Source organism: Sceloporus occidentalis, unplaced genomic scaffold (genome assembly GCF_023333645.1).
Source record: "Sceloporus occidentalis isolate IW3139 unplaced genomic scaffold, rSceOcc1.0.p SCAF_1, whole genome shotgun sequence".
In the NCBI taxonomy this organism is placed as follows: domain Eukaryota; kingdom Metazoa; phylum Chordata; class Lepidosauria; order Squamata; family Phrynosomatidae; genus Sceloporus; species Sceloporus occidentalis.
The window spans coordinates 78,161,760-78,185,116 of record NW_028316981.1 but is presented as its reverse complement, the minus strand read 5'-3'; the positions used below and the strand labels follow the sequence as shown (position 1 = coordinate 78,185,116).

The 23,357-nt window shown below is 44.9% G+C and overlaps 2 protein-coding genes across 3 annotated transcripts; one reads left to right on the top strand and one right to left on the bottom strand.

Annotated features, from left to right (window-relative positions):
- The first annotated feature begins 477 nt into the window (after nt 1-477).
- On the top strand, nt 478-10,255 carry LOC149321658 (T-cell leukemia translocation-altered gene protein-like). The gene is made up of 3 exons (XM_089526427.1): nt 478-796; nt 9,207-9,261; nt 9,407-10,255. The coding sequence occupies exons 1-3, from the start codon at nt 538-540 to the stop codon at nt 9,447-9,449; spliced, it is 357 nt and encodes a 118-aa protein (XP_089382553.1). The 5' UTR covers nt 478-537; the 3' UTR covers nt 9,450-10,255.
- A 1,201-nt stretch (nt 10,256-11,456) lies between these two features.
- On the bottom strand, nt 11,457-22,432 carry LOC149321657 (aminomethyltransferase, mitochondrial-like). Of its 2 annotated transcripts, XM_089526414.1 has the most exons (9): nt 22,337-22,432; nt 19,386-19,553; nt 17,194-17,274; nt 16,314-16,445; nt 15,870-15,948; nt 14,352-14,497; nt 13,821-14,001; nt 13,063-13,218; nt 11,457-12,093 (listed from the first exon to the last, which is right to left on the bottom strand). In XM_089526414.1, exons 1-9 carry the CDS (start codon nt 22,406-22,408, stop codon nt 11,915-11,917), a joined length of 1,194 nt encoding a protein of 397 aa, XP_089382540.1. In that variant the 5' UTR covers nt 22,409-22,432; the 3' UTR covers nt 11,457-11,914. The 2 variants fall into 2 exon arrangements, with proteins under 2 accessions (XP_089382540.1, XP_089382532.1); XM_089526406.1 differs by lacking the exon at nt 22,337-22,432 and having other exon boundaries at nt 19,386-19,670.
- Between the last annotated feature and the right edge of the window lie 925 nt (nt 22,433-23,357).

Here is a 23,357-nt window from a genome sequence, read left to right as displayed (position 1 = left end):
TTTTGGATCTATAAATAGAAACCAAGGCACACAACCATCACGGAGGTATTTGTTTTTGGTCAGAGAGCTCTGGGGCCACAACAAACTACAATTCCCAGGATTCCATAGCATGGAGCCATAGTAGCTCCATTTAGCACTCCCTAAGCGGTTTACAATGCATAATCTAAGGTACTCATTTTAGCCACCTCAGAAGGATGGCAGGCTGAGCCAACCCTAAATCCCTGGGCTGGTATTGAACTGGCAACCTTGTGGCTGCAGTACAGGCATTTAACCACTGTGCCACCAGGTCAGCAGCAGCTTTAAGAGTGACGTCAAACTGCATTCTTGCGCAGGCGCTGCCTTGGCTGCTACGACGGAGCCTCCAAAGGGTCAAAAACAACCAGGAAGCGAAACCAGTGGGGCGGAGGAGCTCGCGCTGCTGTCCGGGGACTTGCAAAAGGGGGCGGGGCCTCCCTCCCTTTGCGCCTGCGCAGTGGGGCTCCGCGGTGACAGTTTGTGGCGCAGGAGCGCGTCTCCTCTGCTGAGGCGGGGCAGAGGATGATGGCTGCTGCGGAGGAAGCGTCGTCCCCGCCGCCCTCGTCGTCGTCGTCCCCGGCCGGGGAGTGGGAGGCGGCCTCGCGGGCTCTGCGGGCCCTCACCTGGCTCGGGCAGGAGTTCCTCTCGGACTGGGAGGCCCAGGACCTTCGCGCCGCCCTCTTCCAGCTGCTCCTGCTCTGGCTGGTGGTGAGCCTGCTGGGCATCCAGGTGGCCTGGCGGGTCTACGGCAACACCGTCACCGGACTCTACTACCGGCAAGGTAGGCAGGAAGGAGGGAGGGAGAGGAAAGGCCGGAGGGACCGGGCCAAATAAGGGCGAAAGACACTCCCCTGGATATGGAAACCCAAGCTTCTTGGCCATGCTCAAAATGGAGGACGTTTTGCAGTTCTTCCCGGGCAGGAGGTTGGCATGGAGGACGTGTCCTGGGAAAGGAGGACCTCTGGTCACCCTCTGTGCCCCCCCCCCCCCAATCTTGGCTAGCATAGCACTTTGCTTGGACCAAATAAATGCTAAAAACACTCCTAGAAAGGTAAACCCAGCCTTCTTAGTCATGCTTAAAATGGAGGACGTTTTGGAATTCCTCCTGGGCAGAAGGTTGAAATGGAGGACGTATCCTGGGAAAGGAGGACCTCTGCCCAACACCCTCCTCCCCCAACTTGGCTAGCATAGCACTTTGCTTGGGCCAAGTAAAACCTAAAAGCACGCCTGGAAATGTAAATTCATGCTTCTCAGTCGTGCTCCAAAATGGAGGACATTGTGGAATTCTACCAGAGGAACGAGGCTGGAATGGAGGACATGCCCTGGAAAAGGAGGGCCTCTGGTCACCCAGGGTTTAAACACTAAGCTAAAGCATGGATTGTTGGCCACAGTGGCTGAGAGTGGCTTCCAAATTCAAGCTGCAGCCCAATACTGCAGAAATAAAGCAGTTTGACACCACTCTTAAAGCTGCTATGACTATCTTAGGGCCTTATCATACTTGAAACAGGAGCTCCAATTCAAAGCGAGGGGGGAGCAGAGTCACTTCGGATCCAAGGCAATTCATGTGATGTATTATCTATCACACCTGAGGAACGAAACTGTGGTCTCTACTTGGGCAAAGCGGAGCGAGTGCACATTGTATTACCGCACCAGAGGGATTCAACAATTCGAATTGGCACCCTTGCGCATGCTCAGTAGGGCTCTGGATGCTGTCCTCCTTCCCTGCTCCCTCCTTAGCTGTCATCCTTCATCGGGGTGAAGGAGCAGGCAGGGGATGATGGGACAGGTGGCAGAAGGGGCAAGATTGGGGTGAAGGAGCAGGCAGGGGAAGATGGGACAGGTTGAAGGGGGTCACTGGGGGTGAGATCGGGTTGATCTTCCACACCAGACCAATTCAAAGTGAAATCGACGTGAGCTTGGGGAGAAAAATTGTGAATTCGCTTGTTACCGAATTCACAAAAATGAGGAGTCACTCCGAATTCACTGTGGATCTGCCTTGGAATGACTCCCCATAGAAAGCAATCATGTCTGATAATACATCACATTATAACGTGAATACGCATGACTGGACCCACAGTGACTCCGGATCTGAGCTGTAAAACACCTCGTGTGATAAGGCCCATACTGAATACATTGATTTGTAGTTTGGAGAGGCACCAGAGCTCTCTGAACAACATGCTGAATACTTTAACAAACTACAGAAGCTTGAAATGTAGGACGTGTCTGTGAAAAGGAGGATGTCTGGTCACCCTGCCCATGGTGCCCACCTGTCACCTCCTTTCCCCACCCAGAGGCTGCCTGTAGTTTTCCTTTCACTCCATTAACTGATTCTGACTGTTGTGTGCCTTTGTTTCTGACTTATGGCAACCCTAAGGTGAACCAATCATTGGTTTGTGGCAAGATTTGTTCAGAGATGGTTTGCCACTGCCTTCCCCTGAGGCTGAGAGAGAGTGACTTGACCAAGGTCACCCAGTGAGTTTCATGGCCAAGCTGAGAATGAAACCCTGATCTCCAGAATCACAGTCTAACATAAATCACTGCATGGCACTGGTGCTCTAACATGACTTGTTTTTGCTGAACCCAAGGTGGGTTTGGCTGCAACTGCCAGTATCCCTAGCCAGCAAGACCCCCGAAGCAAATCTGGTCTCTTGAGCAGTTCGGTTACTAGTACTATATACTGGAGGTTGGCTGTGACCAAAAAGATTGTCTGCAGTCTGGCAGGGCATCCATCTATCAGAATGAACTGCCAAGTCTTATTCCTACTACCACCTGCTCCTAACAGATGCACTACTTTAGAAAAGAGTCCTCTCCAGGGAGGTAGTTCTGGCTTAGGATCCCCATCTCTTCTTCAAAGTGTCCATTGTTCTTCAAAAGCTTACAACATATATTTTATGCTTTTGGGTTGGCCCAATAAAGGTATCCTGGTTTTGTGCATTTTGGATGGTGGTGTACTTTCCTAACACTAGTTGCTGTTGACTCAGTTTGGTAGCTCTGTTTAGTCATGCTTTACTGCACAGCCAACAGGACACAACATTATTGTTTGCTCTCTCCACCAGTCCCATCTGTTTGCTGGCCTTTACTTGCCTTTTGTGTCTGAACTTCCACAGTAGCTGAGTACTCTGGTCCTAAATTATTTCTACTGATATGGCCCCTCTTTAAGATCAAGTTCTGTTAAAAGTAAGACATCTTCTAACACAGGATTGCAGTACCTTTGGCCCTCCAGATGTTTTGGACTACAACTTCTATAATCTCTTACAATGCAAACTGGGGCTTCTGGGTGCTGAAGTCTTAAGTTATCTTTATAACAAAGTTTTCCCACTCCTCTTCTAACATGGCACTCTGATCCTGCAACTGCTTTAGCACTGTTCACTGTGCTTTCTCTCACCAGACATTAAGGCCCTGCAACTATGATTTTAGCTTCTTTGTTGTTGGTGGTGGTGGTGTGTGCCTTCAAGTTGTTTTTGACTTATGATGACCCTAAGGCAAACCTCTCACAGGGTTTTCTTGGCAAGTTTCTTCAGAGGGGGTTTGCCATTGCCATCCTCCGAGGCTGTGAGAGTGTGACTTGCCCAAGGTCACCCAATGAGTTCTTATGGTGATTGCACCTCAAAAGCACTCATCGTTCTCTAGTAAGGTGTTGCTTAGACATGTTAGTACAGGTTTGCTACAGAACTCTTGCATCTTTCATAATTATAGAGAGTGGGATGGCAGCATCTCCTGTGACAACTAGAGGTCAAGGCCTGCCAAAGTCCTCCTTTTCTGGATAAAAGCATCTTTAGAAAGTTGATTCCAGTTCTAGGAACTGAAAAGGTTTATTCATACCTGTACCAGGCAAAAAGGCAAATTCTGTGGCAACTTAAAGACTAACATTTATGTTGGCATGAAATTTTGTGGCTAAAAATATATTTTATCACATTTTTAAACATGTGATGTAAGATCCTAAGGACTAGAAATGTTTTCTGTGCTGGTACAGCAGTGTTTGCCTATACAGCCATGGTGCATTAAGAACTTGAAATCCTGTCAGAAGTAGAACTTTTTGGACCTTGATGCCTGGGTTTTAGAATTATTGTTGGAACAACAACAACAAAAAGCCCTCCTTGCATTCTACTTCCTCTGTGAGATTGCTTTCCTGCTCAGCCCTACCTAGCTTCCAAAGTAAATGACATCACATGTGTTTAGGATGTTATGGGGGTATTGACCATGCTAGACCTAAAGCTTTTTAGGGGTCAGTCTAATGCATTTACATCTCATATTAGGTGTTTTCATCTCATTCAACATCTGTTTTGCTTCAAAACTTTTTCCTTTTAAGCCTTTGGCTTATTTTATTCCCAACCATTCCAGTTTTCTTGTCAAGAATTTTGAAAATGTTAGATCCCTATTTTAAATATGGTGCTGACAGTACTGAGGGTCTATTTAGAGCAGAGGTTGACATTTATTGAGGGTTGAAAAGCCATTTTGGTACCTCTGGATCCTCAGTGGGCTACACCAGTGGGGTAAATGGCAGCTGGAGGTGAGTTTCAATAAGGAATCACATTTGTTCACCTTTAAAAGCTCTCCTCCTCCTTTTTGGGTATCGTGGAGCCCAAAATAGTGTCAAAATACATCCTCTAGAAGTGGATTTTGGTCCAAATCTCCCACATTTTGATCATCTTGAGTTGTGGAGAGCAGGAGTAACCAAGGACTGTCCCAAGACTGCATTGGGAACATTGTTTGCATGATTCCCACTTTTGCTTGTGAGTCTTAAGTGTCGATTCTACTGTGATTGCATGTGTTTGGAAGCAGCAACATAATAATAATAATAATAATAATAATAATAATAATAATAGGATTATTATTATTATAAAGTGGCTTTCAGGCACACAATAATGGCAAACAAATTTCCCCAAATGAAAGCACATTACAATAGTATGGATAACATTATAGCTGGTTCTGTCATTCCTTTCTTCCATAACTGGGACTCTAACCTGCTTTTAAAAAAGTAGTCCTATGCTAGAACTATATAAAGATATATTTGTTTAAGTTAAGGTTCTCAGAATGAGGTAGGCATGGAGGAGAAATCCCTATTGCAAACAATACTCAGCAAGGTTATTTGAAACCACAGTATTCCATATGCAAACACATTACTCAGAGCCAATACAACACCATTTAATGTTTTAATTCCACAGCAGGACAGGATTGAAGAGGGACATGTGGACTACAGGGGTCAAATGTGAAACATTTATTCAGAATTCTTTACACTGAAGAAGCCTTGCTACTTTCTATTCAAGTGTGTGTTAGCTATGCCTGCCATCTTCAGTCATCCGGCATAGAACTAATTCACAATATATTTACATGATACTATTTGGCATTTATTGCAAATTTTATCTTTAATTTAGTATAGTACATAATTATGATACAGTTCACTTTAAACCAGCAGAGTATCCATTTTACACCTTGTGTTGCAGACAATTGCCCTAGAAGCTTATGACTGCCATACATTAATTAGTTTAATCATCCCTGGATTAAAGCAAGTTTAGTTCTACTGACTTCAGTGGGATGTTCATCTTTAATCCAATTGTTTTAGCATAAGTGGTTTTATATGGATTCGACAGTAAATATTTCAGAAATGACCTTTACTGTCTAACCTTTTCTCTTCTTACACTTATATCCAATTGTTAGGTGCAACTAAGGAGCTTATCACTTTGGCCAATAAACCGGTTTACCTCTTCCAGCTTCAGTTCTGGATCCGGGATGCCCCAGGATGTTTTCATAGCTAAATCTCCACCAATCCACCTGGGATGCCACCACCCAGATGCATCCCAGGTCGAAGCCTCAGTCAGCCTGCATTTTTTCAAAGTCGGGGAGCTTCTGACTTTAAAAAATGGCCAGCTGAGTGAGGCTTTGTCCCAGGATGCATCCAGGCAGCGGCATCCTGGGTAGATTGGTGATTTAGCTATGATAACATCCAGGGGCATCCTGGATCCAAAACTGAAGCTGGAAGAGGTAAATCAGTTTATTGGCCAAAGCGATAAGCTCCTACAGCAGAGTAGCTTTAATAGGGCTTACATAAATGTTGACTTAATTTTAAAAAATTGATTCAGTGGGTCTGTTCTATATCATTCCATCAGATGTCTTCAAGAACAATTCTGAATTTGGACCTTCTGTTAGCAAAACTATTTTCTCATATAAACTCTACAGGTATTGCTCATGAATGATAGAAGCATAACATCAATTCCTTATATGAAAGGAGATAAATAAAATCCTTAGAATTATTGGCCTATTAGTTTAGTGGATATTGGCTCTAAGATTTATAATTGTTTCCTCCTTCAAAAGCTGATAAGATGGCTGAAGAAAATAATATTCTTTATCAGGAACAAGTTGGATTTAGGGAAGACCACAATACAGTGGACCAGATTTTTGTGTAGTTGTTAACTGCTGCCAAGTTGACTTCAATTTATGGCAACCTTGTGAAAGACACTTTCAAGTCACCCTATTATCAACAGCCCTACTCAGGGCTTGCAAACTCATGACTGCGGTTTCCTTGTCTCAGTCTCTCCATCTGCAGTGTGGTCTTCCTTTCTCCTGCTGCTTTATACTTTGCCAAGCATTATTGTCTTTTCTAGTGAGTCATCTCTTTTTAAGATATTTCCAAAGTACATCAGTCTAATTTTTTTATGTCTTGGCTTCCAGGGAAGGCTCAGTCTGGATTTGCTGTAGGACCCATTTATTTGTCTGTTTCACATTCCATAGTATCCACAGAACTCTTCTCCAACACCACATCTCAGTTGAGATTATTTTCTTCCTATCAGCTTTCTTCATTGTTCACTTCCACAGCCATACATAGAAATGGGAAATACAATGGCATAGCAATCCTGACTTGGTATTCAATTATACATCTTTACACTTCAGAATCTTGCCTAGTTCCTTCATAGCCTTTCAAGCCTTGTCTTCTAATTTCTTGACTGCAGCCTCAATTTTATTAATGACTGAGACAAGATACAGGAAAACTTTGATTATCTCGATGTCTGCATTATGTGTTTAAAGTTATGTAAATCATCTGTGGTCATTACTTTTGTTTTTCTAATGTTCAAGTACAAACCTGTCTTCGCACTTTTTTTTCTGTAGTTATTCCAGGTCTTTGCTATTTTCTGCTAGTACAGTGCATCCGTGTCTTATGCAGGCATGCTTTTTTCATTTCTTGTACATGTCCCTTTTGAATCTTAGCTCAGTTGAAAGTTCTTTAGACATCCATCCTGGTTTCTTTAAACACAACTTTCATTTTTCCTCTTCATTGGAACTGTTTGAAATTGTGCTTTCAATATTTCACTTTTAATAAACTCCCATCCATCATGAACTCTCTTCTTTTTTAGTATTCCTGACCACAAAATCACACCTACTGTGAAATCAGCTCTCACAAAGTCTAGAATGTATGTCTGACTGTGCTTGGCTTCTCCTTTCCACTGTGTAACAAACTTCAGGAGAACATGGTCACTCCCACCTAAGGATCCTGTCTCTTCCACCTCATTAACCAAGTCATCACTGTTGGTTATGATTAGATCTAAAATAACTGATCTCCTTGTTGCCTCTTCCACCTTCTGGACAATGAAATTGTGTCCAAGGCAAGTGAGGAATTTGTTGGACCTTAAATTTTTGGCAGAGTTTGACTTCCAACAAATATCAGGATAGGTGAAATTCCCTATTACTACTACCTCTCTCTGTTCTGAATGTGTGGTCATCTATTCCAGGACAGTATCATCCAAGTCTACAGTCTGATTTGGGGACCTGTAGTACACCCCTACAATGACATCCCTGTTGTTTCTCTCCTCCTTATTTTTTACCCAGATACTGTCAACCTGGCTTTCAAGATTTAAGTCATGGGTTTCTTCGTGTAAATAGATTAAGAGAATAACTATGTTTAAATATTTGAAAAGATGTCATATTGAGAATGGAGCAAGTTTATTTTCTGCTGCTTCAGAGACTAAGGTCCAAAACACACTGCAGAAATACAGTAATCCAATTTGAGACCACTTTAACTGGCCTATCTTCTTGCTTCCCCTTGTCACCACGGATACGGGAGATAGCTTCAGATCAATTCTGCAGCTCCAAATTGACAGAATGATCTCTAGTCCTTCTACTTCTACGTGTCACATCCCTCCAACTGATAAGCCTGTGTATGAAAACTGACCTCCTTCTCAGATATATCCCCTGTATGTTCTCAATCAGTCTTCTCCACTCTGTCCAAGAAATCCCTATGCTCCCCAGTATACTGCAAAGTGGATAAATGAGCCTCAGATTGCAGGACCTTCTCTTCCAACAGGCCAGCCAACATGCACTCACTCAGGTGTAGCTATCCACATCCTTTGGCAAGAACACCAGCATACCATAGCTGTTTCAGGTGACTGCAGCAGCTCCCTCACTGTCCATATTTAGTACTAAGTCGGCACTGAAACAGAACTCAAGGTCTCCCCCTCAAAATGCCTACACAAAACGCACCTGTTGGACTTGTCTGTTAGCCAAGTTGTGTTTGCCGAGCTCCAGGGACTGGGACTACACCTGTATAGAGAAGTAGTGGCTGCTACCTCCTCCCTCCACCAAGTCCTCCCTCCCTCCTTCAGGCATGGTAGCTAGTATACAGAATCTCCATATTGAAATGCAGCATGCCATTGAATACCAGTGGTTTGGGGGTGGTGCAACAGGAGAGAAAATGTCATTTAATCCTTCTGTGGGGGCATTTCATTTGTCCCCAGGGAGAAAGAATGTAAAACTGAGCAGACAGTTGATCAAATTTAGCAGGATCACTCTTACATTCACAGGAGCTAAATATGGCTACCGTAGAACCTGTGTTCAGGTGCAATCTCATCTCCTCCTCAAATTTGTTACCAGCAGATGGGACTCTTGTCTCACCAGATCTCTGAATTGCCCTTTATGCTCCTTTTAAGATGGGCATATTTAATACATAGGGATGCATTTGTTATAACCTTCCCTAATCCCACTTCAGTAAATGTTGTGCAACCCATAATACAGAGGGGGTTTTTTGGGGGGGAGGTAGGTGGTCCTTGGATATTGTAAGATTCCAGTTCCCATCATCCCTAGCTAGTACAGCCTATAATGAGGGCTACGGGGAGGTATAGTTCAGCAGCATCTGGAGGGCCACACATTCTCCATCTGTTTCATGGGAGAGATTCTTCCTTAACATTTTCCTGTTTTTCCAGGCCCTGGAGGACAGAATGGAGGCACACCAGATGGGTCCTCCCACTTCTCTATGTGGTGAGTAGTTTTATTGCTTCCAGATGATACAGTTAGTTCTCATGGTGTGTGAATACAATACCAGAGCAATGCAAGGATTCACACTTGCTATCATTTTTGGCTTACTAATGTTGTTTGATTTTTCTTTCTTTATCCATGTATCTAGGGAGAGCTCAACCAATGAAACAATGAAGACTCACCGTGAGTGATGATGGAGGAGACAAAATCAGGCTCCTACTAGTCCGAGAGCATAGAGGATGCTGATGCCTGCCTGCCTGCCTGCCTGCCCACCTGCCCAGAGGCCTAGCTCTTTTCAGTGCTGTGGAAGTTGTGGCCATTGTTGCCCTTTCTCCCATGCTGTGGCCTGGCTACTAGCCAGCACTGGTGCTGTGAGGGCCGCTTCTATCCATCCAGTTATCAAACAGTGACTCTCAGGATTGCTCTTACTCAGGTTGGGGAAGCTGCAGTTTCTCCTCTGCATTCAAGAAGTCTGCATTATGTACTGCAAATCCTCTTGTGAACTGGCCTTAAGCCTGCCTCTCTTCAGTCTCCCATCCATTCCTGGCATGAGCCGCATTTCTTTCTGCAGCAGTGCTCGAGTGCCCTTTGCCTTGAACCAGCTTCAGTGAGGAAGGAAAGCAGATCCCCACAGTAGATGGGAAATTATTTCTAGCTTAGCTAAAAATGTTATTTGCTGACATCTGTTAAGCACTCCACCCTGCTGCTGGAAAGGTGTAGATGGTTAGCCCAGCTAATTCAAGCTCTTGCTGGTTCTCTCCCCAGGTCCATGTTTGTGCCAATGACTATCTTTGAGCTTACTTATTTTCTAAGCCAGTTTTATCTCCAAACCATTGTTCATGGTGCTCATGCTATGGAGGAGCAAGATGAAGCTCTCTGCAGCTGTGTAGTGCCACAGGTGCAAATGTGATATTGAGCCATCTCTGTTTCTGCCAGGCACTGCCCCTGTGTCATTTATGTAAAGTATGGACTATAAAGAAGTGCTGGGAAAAGCAAATGAAGTCTGTGTCTTATTACAGTGACTGTTGTGTTCTTCATTAGCTGAGGACCAACCTACATATGTGCAGAAGATGGGTGGGGAATTGTAGGCCTCCATAAATTGCTGAGCTTGTTGTTGTTGTTGCCTTCAAGCCATTTCCAACTTAAGGCAATCTTAAGGCAAACCTATCACAGGGTTTTCTTAGTAGGTTTCTTCAGAGGGGGTTTGCCATTGCCTTCCCCTGAGGCTGAGGGAGTGTAACTTGCCCAGGGTCACCCAGTAGGCTTCGTGGCTGAGCTGGGCATTGAACTCTGGTCTCCAGAGTCCTAGTCCAGTTCTCAAACTACTAAACCATGTTAAACTGCAACTCCCATAATTTTTCACCTTTGGCTATGCTCACTGGGATGTCCAAGAGCTGCAGTCCAATAATATCTGGAAGGCAACAGAGTTCAAGATGTATAAGTGTGAGGCTTGGCATTTGAACAGAACAGTGCTGTTGGGAAGTACAGTACACATTCCTCTTTCCCCACAATTACTTTCCCAGTCCTCATTGCCCCATCTAAAACACTTGTTATCCTGAGAGGGTGCTAGTAAAGCTTCCCCAGCTTCTACATTTTGGTTCTATGTGTGTGCAGGGGTGCAGCTGACATAATCTCTCAAATAATAGGTACTTTCATGACACAGGCAGAGAATGGTGCCTCTAAATGTTGTGGCCCTGAATCTTGTACCCTGGCTGGAACTGAAGAAAGAGAAAAGATTTGGCAAGGTTGAAGAACTGTTCAGGATTCTGCTTCTTCTAAATTCTAGAACCATAACCATCTGTTCTGTGGAGCAGGCTAGAAATGGTTAATGAATAGGGGTTTTGGACTGGTATTCACTTTGACTTATGTGAATATGCATGATTAGGCAGAAACCATTATAGAATGGATTAAAAATTATCCAGAAGAGTAAAGTATGAAGTGAAACGGGTTAATTCTAAGCCTACCAGAATATCTGAGAGCCTGTACATAAACTGTTTTTCTTGTGAATTAGGTTATGTAACTGGACTATGGGTTTTTTCCTTGAGAAAGTAGAATGGAAACTTTGAGCACTGCTCATATTTTAATAAACAGGTCTACTTTATCCCAAAGGTAATCAAGATTTCTTCCCTTGTATCCAGGAAAATGAAAGTGCAGTAAAAATGCCAGTTGGGACTGAAACATTTCTACATACATTTTGGGATCCCCATAATAATTTAATAATAATTTGTTTTATTTATATACCGCTATTCCAAAGATCATAGCAGTGAACAGCAAGTAAGCTAATTAGCAAGTAAGCTAATTTGCCCCCAACAGTCTGGGTACTCATTTTAGCGACCTCGGAAGGATGCAAGCCTGAGTCGAGCTTGGGCCCTTTTGCTGGTCTTGAACTCGCAACCTTGTGGTTTCGAGTGAATGGCTGCAGTACAGGCATTTACCCACTGCGCCACCAGGGCTCCCATGGTTGTTAAGGTTTCAGGAAGTCTGTCTTCATCTGCAGTCTAAAGTGGTTTTCCTTTCTTCTCCCCTCAGAAAGAGTGGGTGGGGCAGGCAGGCACTGGGTTGTCTTCAGATACAATGATTTTGCCCCAGCAGAAGTACATGGTTCTTTCATTGTAGTATAGATCATATGTAAAACGAAGGCTGACCTAGCAACAGCTTATTTTGCTGTGTAGTAATGGGTGGGAACGAAAGGCATCTTGGTGACTAGAGCTGAGCAGCTCTTCTTCCTCACCTCTACTGTGAGGCTTGTGCCCAGCTTGCTATGTTCACTCTCCACATAGGCCATGGCAATGTTCTTCTGCAGACAGGGGGAGGGGCATCCACTGGTAACCTCACCTAAGGCATGGAGGAACAGGCAAGAATACTGGTCAATAAGGAACATACAACGTCTCCCAATTTTTTACAAAGAAACAACAGTGCTGGAGATGGGAATTTTACCACCATCTGTGGTCCTAACATTTCCTAAGACCAATGACTTGGTTAACAACTACAGACAAGAGAATCTGAACAAACCGTGAAGTGCAGTAAGCAGTACATACTGCATAAATACTCCCATCTGCAGTATTCCTCCACTTAAGGGAGGTGAAGGGAGCATCTTGTAAATGAGGGGTAGGAATCATGTGGCTCATTGGACTGCAAGTTCTAGCTTCCCTAGCCAGCATAGTCAACGGTGAAAAATGCTGGAAGCTGCAGTCCAACTACATCTGGACAATCATATGATTTCAGTTCCTTTGTGAACGTTAGCTTAAATCACCAGCTACAGTGGCCCCAGAGAGAGAATAAGATTTAGTTAAGTAATTATTTGCCATTCAGCAGTTGATTAAGTGGGTTCTGCTCTAGTGGGGACTAGCAATTTGATTCAAGTCACTGATTTAGTGCACTCTCCCCTAATCCGGGCAGCAGCAGATTGGAAAAGAGTGGCCTAAATACATGCACAAGGGTGCAACAGGCACAGGGTTTGTTATGGACCTGTCTTGCTCATTCATGGAGTGTTAAGGGGGATTTGACTGATGTCAGGTGCTTCCATGGTGGCCCAGAGAATTGTGCAAGTTGTAGACCAACACATCTAAATTTGGTTATGAGGTTCAGGAAGGCCTATTCGGCATAAAGTGCTAATCAGAACAGGCATGTTGGATAGCAAACTAGTGGGCATAGATGCCCTGCCTGCAGAATTGTTCCTGTGAAGTCAGCCTTAATATTGGGGCTAGGAGGGCTAAGGTGTCCCCTTTCTAGACTTTCGGTCCCCCAGCCAGATTCCTACTAGGCAGTGATGGGAGGAGGGTGTACAACCACAGTACCACCTACCAATGGCCTTGCTGTGTGGCCCAAGAATAAGCATGTGTTGCCGGATGGGAGGCCCTGTGGAGGTCAGCCCCACTCGTTTCCTCTTAGGCTTCTCTTTGATTTGGGCCAAAATGACAGATGCACCAGGGAAATCCATGGCAACACGACGACGTTTTCCTGGGAAGCAATCAGAAATAAAGTATGATGCTTCTCCAAAGACAGCAGGAATCTCCTTCTTACAGTGGCTCATGTGACCCCTCGTGAGTAACTGCATATCATGCTGTCTCTCATCCTTACATATAATCCTGTTACAGCTTCATTCACATTGCAGATACCTGTTGTGTGCTTTCAAATTTCCAATTTATGGAGACCCTAAGGCAAACCTATCAGGAATTTCTTGGCAAGATTTGTTTGGGGAAGAGGTTGCTGTTGCCTTCCCTTAAGACTGAGAGTGTATGACTTGCCCAAGGTCACCCAATAGGCCTCCATAACTGAAAAGGGATTAGAATCCTGTTCTCCAGAACTTTAGTCCAGTGCTCAAACCACTACACCACAATGGCATATAGAGAAGAACAAAAAATCAGCAAAGCTGCATTGTGCAAGTGCCCCCCCCCCCCACTCTGTGCATCTGAGCCACAGTCTTTGTGGTACATGTCTGATGAGCAGAAAGAGGTTTGGGTGACCCTGCAGCATGTTGATTAAGTCTTGAGCTAGTTGTTACTTGCTAGCATGGGTATTTGTTTTAAGACACAGAAACCAAAACCACAGAATGTGCCTACCGAGGGTCCAGATCAGACTGGCTTCCACAGGGGTTGTGCTTTCATCAATGTCATTTCCATAAAGACACAATCCTGCCTCCAAGCGCAAACTATCCCGGGCAGCAAGTCCAGCCAGCCACACTGTGGGGTCCCTGAGGAGTAGCTCAGCCAGCTCCACCACTCGGCTTGCAGGGACAGAGATCTGGGCATGAGAAATCATTGGCATTTGGTCAGTGGGATTTTTGCTGCCTTCTTTTCTTTCAGTATTAAATTTTGCTTGCTTTGACCAATCCTACTTTTTAAGTCAATTCAGTGCTTTCTCTGGACTTGATCAACAGCACCTTTTTACTCTAATCATCCTAATTCAATGAGCCCTTCTGCATCAACTCGCTATCCTCCCAATATGAAATAATTCACTTGTCCTTCTCTGGGAGTCCACCATGGTCAGCAACTATCCCACAATGTCAGTGCTGCCACTTGCCCACCATTGTTTCCCACAGCCTCTTCCTCTATCCTTTTGGCTAGTTGAATTAAGAGCTGCCTGCATGGTACCTCTACACCATCCTCTCCCGTATAGCCACAACGTGTCACTCGGCAGCCCTGCACTCCAAATACAGCCATCACAGCACTGCTCATGAAGGGCAACTTAGCCAGACTGTCCGACACCCCTGCCTGGAGCACTTGAGACATGGCAGGACCTAGTGGAAGAGAAAAAGGGAGGGAGTAACCAGTATCAAAGCTGAAAGACGAAGCACATACTTTGAATGGGTCTTAGTTTTCCAGCCTCCCCCAAGGCATTTCTGAACGGTCTTGTTAAACAAGAAAGAATCAGGCACTTCAGCTGAAGGATGTAGTTGGGTCAGAGGTTTGGGGGAGTTACTTTTTAGAAATAATTTGTGCCTGTTTTTAGCTGCAGTGTTTGAAAAGTAACCTGTTGCCATTAGTTGCAGTAACAATCAATAACTCATTGCTCTGCTTGTTGCACTGCTTTATACTTTTCCATTACTTGGTCTTGCTTCTTTGAGGAAGAAAACCCCTTGCAACTGATAAAAGAACAAGCTGGGGGTGGGGGTTCCCAAAATAGCTTTTAAAATGCTCACTAACATTACTTTTGCAACTGACTGGAAACTAGTTAAAACAATGAAGCAACTTCATTACCATTTGTGTTATGTTACAAATTTAACTTCATCAGACACACAGAGCTAACGAGGTAAGAGTTAACCACGCTGCTTGTAACTTATGTACAAGCACTGGGTGTAAACACACATAAAACATCTGTTATTATTTGTCAGTTACAATTATCTTACCTTTTCTCTGAGGAGCTCAAAGTGGCATATCTTTTTCACCCCCCATCCCAGTGATGTAGGGCAGGCTGAGAGATCACAACTGCCTTAAGAGGGCCACTTTGTGTATTTCATGGCCTAGTAAGCAGACTAGAATTTGGATTCCCCAACTCCTAGTCTAACATTCTATCCCCTACAACCCCCTCTCTTTGCCACCAAGGGAGCTGGGTATGCCATTCACTGCCACGTAACGTGACAAGGACTAATAGTTGAGATATGTCTATCTGTATTAACCACAATAGCTAAATGGAATTGCCACACTAATGGTCATGCTCCACTTCTGAATATCAATGCAGAAACCAACACAACCTAAGTGGGTTGGCCATGGGTCAAAGAAGAATGCTGAACTAGACATGCTCTGATCTTTGGGGGCTCTTATGTTTGGGGAACAGCACAGTGCAGAATGGACATGTCCACTCTAAAGGCCCAGATCAGTTGATACCGTATCAGTTAATAATAATCTGCCTTTACTGACCAAATTGAACACAACAATTAAATCTTTTGGACATGGCAAACAAAACAGGGTGAGAGAAAGCAATTATAACCTACCCCCAAAAGACAAGCAGGGAAGCTGTGGCTTAGGTTGAGAGATGCTATGCCCTCGGAGGTATAGAGGCATGAGTGGTACTGAAAGTAGTACTGAGTAGCCTGGGCATGGTATCGGCATATGGTGCTCCCTGTGTTCCCTTCAATGGTGGTTGGGCAACCACTGTAAGATTATGTTTACCTTGCAGAGCGATCAATGCATTCTCTGAAACCTCCAAGTCGACATCACAGCCAGATGCTTTCATTTCCTTGGCCTTGTTCTGCGAGAGGGAACAGAGATGATAACAGCAAGGTTATACACCGGAGGGGCAGCTGGTTCCTCTTGACCATCTCCCTCAACAGCAAGGATTGGAGGAGGGAATATGTGGTGCTACAGATGTTTTTGGACTATAATTCCCCCACCTCTCATCAGTGGCAATTCTGGTTAAGGAGGATGGAACTGCAATCCAATAACAGCTGAGGAGATGCCAATTGCCCACCCCTGGTTTAATAGGCGCCAACTATGGATGAAGCAGAAAGAGAGATAAACCCAACCCCATAAAGGAATGACATACCTCTCATCTGTTTCTGCTATTTCCTCTTCTAGAATGAGCCCTTGTGAGACAGGATAATAGGAAATATGTACCTGCATGAGAGCTAAATCCTTCTTCATGCAACCTGCATTAGAGACCACATAGAGGTGCTCCTCTGAAGTGCTGGTCACAATCAAGTCATCTATGATGCCTCCTTTTTCATTGGTGAACAGAGAGAGAGTGCCCTGAAAGAAAAGCTAAGTTCAGCCTGACTACTGGACTCTGAGAACTGTTACAAACAGCAGAATGCAGGCTATCTACAAGTTTTATTTCCAGACCTTTCACAATCCTGTCACTATATTCTGGTCATGTCCAGAAGCAGATACAATACTCCAGATATGACCTGAGCAGGGCAGAACAGTGAGATTTTTACTTCCTGTTATCTGCAGACAGTGTTCCTTTTAGTACAGTCCAAGACTGTGTGGTTGTTTTAGCAGCTGCATCATACTGAGGGCTCATACTCAGCATGTGATCGAATAAGACCTCAAGATCCTTTCCTGCTGCCAAGACAAGTTTCCCCTGTTCCATATTTGTGACTTTCATTTTTAACCATCTATTCCCTGAAAGCAAGGCTTTCCCCTCCCTCTCATCTGTTACAGAGGAATATTACTAGTGCTGGACTAGAGATTTCATGGACATGTGTAAATAATGAAATATATTTGAGGAACACTTCAATTGTTTATAAATATATATAACTCTTTCAAAGTCTCTCCCCTATTTTAATGTGTTCTGCTCTCTCAGGGATGTTTACAATATACCTTTCACTAACCTTTTCCCCAGACCTAGCCTATGGGATAACACAGGCTAAGCAGTAAGTAATTTGTCCAAGATTCCTCAGTTGTGTATGGGATTGAGATTGGGCACCCCACATCCTAACTCTGCATGCCTTCCAGTAGACTGCGTCTTCACATAACCTATTAGGCTACAACGCACCTGATTAGGTTTCAGTTCTGCAATGTCTCCAACCACTAGGCTTTCTAGGAACTTGACCCGGTCTCTGCCAAATACTTTAGTCTGTAAAAGAGAGAATTATTGCACAGCAACTGTTTGACATGTAGAATCAGGGAGACCCATATAGATAAAATATCTAGACCTGGACCACTGTACTGCCAAAGAAATTTATAGGGTGGTGTAATTAAATTGCATGTGACCAGTTCTCAGTTGCAAATGGTTTAGTTAAAATGTAGGTTCATCTCCAGCCAGATTGCAAAGCTAAAAATAATATCTGTCTGTCCATCCATCCCACACCTTTAGTTCATACGTTTTGTTCAAAGCTTTGAAATGTCACTTTTGGCCTATAACTCCCATAATTCACCAGTCAACTTTCTCAGAGACTCAGTAAGTAATAAAACAAATAGGTCACACTTCCAAAATCTGGTGTGGCCAGGGCATTTTACAGTAAAACAAAATAAATAAATAAATAAATAAATAAATAAATAAATAAATAAATAAATATAGCACAACAGATAAAACACAACTTTCAAAGTTTCTAAAAAATTTCCAAAGGTCTACATTAGATTTTTTGGACAAAATAAATGACAGACCAGGAAAGTCAAGTTTCCAAGGCTCTATCTCACTCATTACCTGCCTTAATTCAGAAGATGAGAAAAGCTGGAGGAGAATCTTCCATTACGATCTCTGGTTTGCAGAACCCATCAGCGATGGATGAATCCTAATCTAAACTGATTTGCTTTAATTGGCCAGGGAGTTTTCATACAACTCCCAGCACTGGGAAAATGTGAACAGCACAAGCACTACACTGAGAAAAGACATAGGAACCTCCTGAAAAATATTAGCAGCAATTTTAAATTAGTTATGTGAAATCAGTAGGGAGAAGAATTCTTAAGTCTTCCAGGAATGTAGGTGCCAAGCAAATAGGTACATTGTTTCAAATGCCCAATACTAGTCCAAGTCTGCTACACTTTCTTGATGGCTATTTACTTTGGCATACAAAGGGCAACATTCGGCTGTTCATGAGCCCTTAAGAGCAGCCATGTTAGATCAGATCAAAGGCTTACAGGGTCCAACATTCCATTCAGACTGTGGCCAGACAGCTTACGATGCAGGCACTTGTGCTAAGTATTCATGTTCAGTTAGCATCCTCCACCCCCTCCAAATCTTATCCTGCTAATTCCTTTCCAAAACATGGTCACCCATGTTGAACTATGGCTTAGCAGGCTTACTACATCCCCCCCGCCCTGCCTCAGCCTAAGACAAAAACAGCTGACTTAACTGAACTCTATATACTTTTCCAAAGAGTACAGGAATGGGAGAAAGGAAAGGTGACAAGAATAATCTACATTTCAAATTGTATCCCAAGTGTCTAAAATGATGTGGCAAATATGACCCATGGAGCTACAGTTGTCCACAGCTCCTAGGCACACATTTTCTGATACATGAATGCCAATTAAATGTTCCAGAAAAAGCACACAGACTAGTGTCAAAAATGCAGAGATTCTTTTTGCTGTACTTTGGGGCTGTATTTCTCAAAGCACAAAATTAGTCTGACTCTTCCCCAACCAAATCCAGCACATTCCACTATACTAGACTAGGTAAAGTTTTCCCTTTTGACAATTGTCTAGTCGTGTCCAACTGTAGGGGCTGTGCTCATCTCCATTACTAAGCTGAGGGAGCCAGCATTGTCAAACATGACCTGTAGCCATGTGGCCAACATGACTGCACAGAACGCTGTTACCTTCCCACCAAAGTGGGACCTATTTTTCTACTTGCACTTTTACATGCTTTCGAACTGCTGGTTTGGCAGAAGCTGGGACGAGTGACAGGAACTCATTCTGCTTGGGTCTCAAACTGCCGACTTTTCAGTTGTCAGAATCAGTGTCCTAACCACTAAGGGACTGCATCCCGAGACTATGTACTAGACTACATCTTCCATAATCCCCATTCACCTTAGTCCTACGAAGTCCACACAACATTCGACCATAGAGTTTGGTATTTAGTAAAAGTAATCTTGGGCTAAATTTGCTACACTTGAAAGTGACCACTGGAAATGTGTGAGTTGGGAGGAAGGATGAATGAGTGCCTATGATACATACTGAAGAGAGCATAATCCAACAATAGTGAGGTTGGATCCTCTCTGACCTTTGGCTCCCTTCCTTCAACATTACCTGCAGCATGTGAGACACATCAAAGAGAGAGCACTGCTGACGTGTGTGCAGATGGGACTCCAGGTGGCTGTGTGTATACTGTACAGGGAGACTCCAGCCTGCAAAGGCCACCATTTTCCCACCATGGTGCCGGTGGAAGTCATAGAGAGGTGTCTTCTTCAGGGTATCCTGCAGAGGAGGCAAGGAGCGATTTGATAGGCAGTTGCTAGCAACCTGCATCAATAAATCATCCAATACCTGGCAGTCTTGAGGAGAAAAAAGAACATTCATGATAGGTACATGACTATGTTCCGCCTCATCCATTCAAAAGGGAGAAGATTTTCCTGCCCCATCTGCTCTGCTAGTGCCAGAGGTTGATGAACCCTTTTGCAGCTCTGGGTTTCCACCCATAAAATAGATCAAAGATGGGCAACTTGTGACCACCCAGACAATGTTGCCATAGAGTTCTCATCAGTCCCAGTCCATGCTGAGGGATGATAGGAGTTATTCATCAAAAGTGAGGCAACACAAATTGCCGATGGCTGACGCTGGTTGCATCAACAGTATCCTCTACCGTCACAGAGAGAGCATGTATATCCTCCTAATTCAGCCTACTCTGTGCACAAAGGATGAGGGCCGTCTCTAGGCAGCCTGCAACCTTTGCCATTAGCCGTGTTTACTTAGTGCTTTTATCACAAGTCCAATGTCAGGGAGAAAGTAAATGTGCTTGCTCTTTGTACCCCCGCAGGTTTGCAAGCCTCCCCTGTCCGTTGCCACCCACTTAGGCTCTTTTCTACTCAGTAAGGGTTCAAAGATAGTCTGAACTAAGAGAAATCCCACACTGGTTCTTTAATTTACAGTTTGCATTTGTAGTGCAAAGATTTGTAGGGGGAAATGAGAGAATGCCGATTTCCATGGCCATAGGGTATTTTCCTATCCAAGGCCAGGAGCTGGGTTAGGGGTTCTTCTGGCAACGTGCTTTCTGTGTCTCTCCCCACTCCAGAATTCAGAGAGAGAAGGTGGATGAGGAACCAGAGGTGTAACAACTTGAGATGGGATCCCCACCTCCCAAGGTTCCCAGTTTTCACTGGCAGAAGTGGTGGCTTCTCCTTCTAGGCAACAGATAGCCAGGAATCAGTGTCTGCTGGCCCTCCTTGGGTTTGGAGCCTCCCCAGACTCCCATGATGATACCAAGCCCAAACTGGCTTTGTATGCACCAACCCCAGCCCACAATGTGAAAAAAACAACAACGCCTTTCCTTCAGACTGTTCTTTTTCGTTCATTAACACTTTTAGCAGAGAAAAATAGCAGCTGCCCTGCACTTATCGAACAACAGAATCAGCCAGCAAACTGGCCTTTATGGAAGTCACTTTGTCAGTCACAATCTGTGTGAACTTTCTTCAGAGACTGGCAATCCATTCTACAGAACAGAACAGACAAAATATTTCATTATAATAAACTCAGTTGTCACCTATGGACATTGCCTTTCCTTTCTCCAGGTTAGTGCCTCCCTGGCCCTCTGTCAAAAGGAAGGGGGAGTAATGCCACTTGTGGGTTGCTGGTTTTGCAGGGAGCTTTCCTGCCTCACATCCTAGAAGGAAGATTTCTCAACTTATCTGGTTTCCAGTGACCACTGCCTGTTCAGTCTGACCAAGCAACCAACTTCCACAAAACCAGGCCCATCTGAGTTTCTAGAGGAGAGATTCAGGAATCTTGATTTCTGCTTGGAAGACCAACAAGTGTCTTGAAACCTGCTGGACGGTTGTGGTTATTCAATAGGCAAGAAATGCATTTTGCACATGCTCTTAGGCACCCTTTTATTAATGGGAGGAGACCGTCTTTTCCAAATTCTGCCACCCTCACAGGCTTGTTTGGTGAGGAAACCTCTAAAACCAGACGTGGCTCTAACTGCTGCTGGAACTCCATTCTGGGGTTGGAGTGTGGATAGACCTGTGCCAACTTTTCTCTGCCAAAATGCTGTGCCCAGCCCCTTGCCTTCCTTGCAGAGATTCCCAAACATTGGTTTCCCAGAATTCAAAGACATTGCTGTGTTAGTCTGTAGAATCAAACTGTAGAGAGATCTTGCAGCACCTTGGAGACTGACTGAAAGGAAGGAGTTGGCAACACAGGAGCTTCCCTAGGCCTGAGTCTACTTCCTCAGAGGCATATGGTGGTATGTCTAGGGAAGCTCCTGCTAACAACTTCTTACAGTCTGTAGAGAGATCTTGTAGTTCCTTTGAAGTGGACAGCAGGAGCTTTCCCAGACTAATGTCTACTCTGAATGCACCTGAGGAAGTAGACTGAAGTCTAAGGAAGCTCCTGCTGCCCACTTCTTTCTTTCAGTGAGTCTCAAAGGTGCTGCAGGATCTCACTACTATAAGAAATTGGTAGCAGGAGCTTCCCTAGACATATGACCATATGCTTCTGAGGAAGTAGACTGAAGTCTACAGACGCTCCTCTGCCAACTTCTTTCCTTCAATCAGTCTGCTTCCTCAGAGGCATATATAGGGTCATACCTCTAGGGAAGCTCCTGCTACCAACTTCTTTCTTACAGTCTCTAGAAAGATCTTGCAGTACCTTGGATACTGAAAGAAAGAGCTTGGCAGCAGGAGCTTTCCTGGGCTTGCTCCTCCTTCCTCCGATGAATGAGGTGGAATGGAGAATCCAGAGGCAGAATGCCAACTGAAATCCCAAGCCTTGTGGTGGCCATGGACAATCTCACCCGCAGCCAGAGGATACAGGTCTGTCTGTGGGCTCTCCCCCCTTCAAGCAGACATCTGAGGAAGGAGGCTGGAGTCTAGGGAAGCTCCGGCTCCTTTCTTTCGGTGGGATCCCTTTGCAGCCTGAGTGTCCAGGTATTTGGGACTCCAGCTCCCAGAGGCTCCAGCCCCAGGGCCAGGGCCAGGGGATCCTGGGAGATCAGAGTTTGCAAGCCCCCTTGGCCCAGCCCCAGCAGCCCCAGCAATGCTCACCTGTCCGGAGGCCAAGCCCCGCCGCCCGCAGGCCCTGGAGCCCGGCCACGGGACCCTTGCCGCCCGCAGCATCCTCCCAGCCACCGGCAGCCCAGGGACAGGGACAGGGACAGGGCCGGCTAAGGCTCCGGGCTCCCTCCCAGCCCCAGCCGCCAGGGCTCCGGCTCCAAGAGCAGCCTGGGAAAGGTAGTCCCACTTTCACATGCCAGGCCATTGGTCAGACTCGGCTCCTCTGGCTCCTTGGACTTCAGCTCCCAGAAGCCTCCTCCGCCGCCTTCGCCCCGGGCCGGATTCTGGGAGACGAAGTCCAAGCACCAAGCATCCAGAGAGTTAGAGTGGGCAATCATCAGGAGGAAGGGAGAGACCCTGCAGCACCTTTGAGACTGACTGAACTCTGCTTCCAAATGCATCTGAGGAAGTAGACTCAAATCTACAGCAGCTCCTTGGCCAACTGCTTTCTTTCAGTCTCAAAGGTGCTGCAGGATCTCTCTCTACAGACTGTAAGAAATTGGTAGCAGGAGCTTTCCTAGACCCATGACCATATGCCCCTGAGGAAGTAGACATATAGTCTAGAGATCTATGATTCTAAGTTGGTAGCAGGAGCTTTCCTAGACCCATGACCATATGCCCCTGAGGAAGTAGACATATAGTCTAGAGATCTATGATTCTAAGTTGGTAGCAGGAGCTTTCCTAGACCCATGACCATATGCCCCTGAGGAAGTAGACATATAGTCTAGAGATCTATGATTCTAAGTTGGTAGCAGGAGCTTTCCTAGACCCATGACCATATGCCCCTGAGGAAGTAGACATATAGTCTAGAGATCTATGATTCTAAGTTGGTAGCAGGAGCTTTCCTAGACCCATGACCATATGCCCCTGAGGAAGTAGACATATAGTCTAGAGATCTATGATTCTAAGTTGGTAGCAGGAGCTTTCCTAGACCCATGACTATATGCACCTGAGGAAGTAGACTGAAGGCCAGGGAAGCTCCTCTGCCAACTTCTTTCTTTCAGTCAGCCTC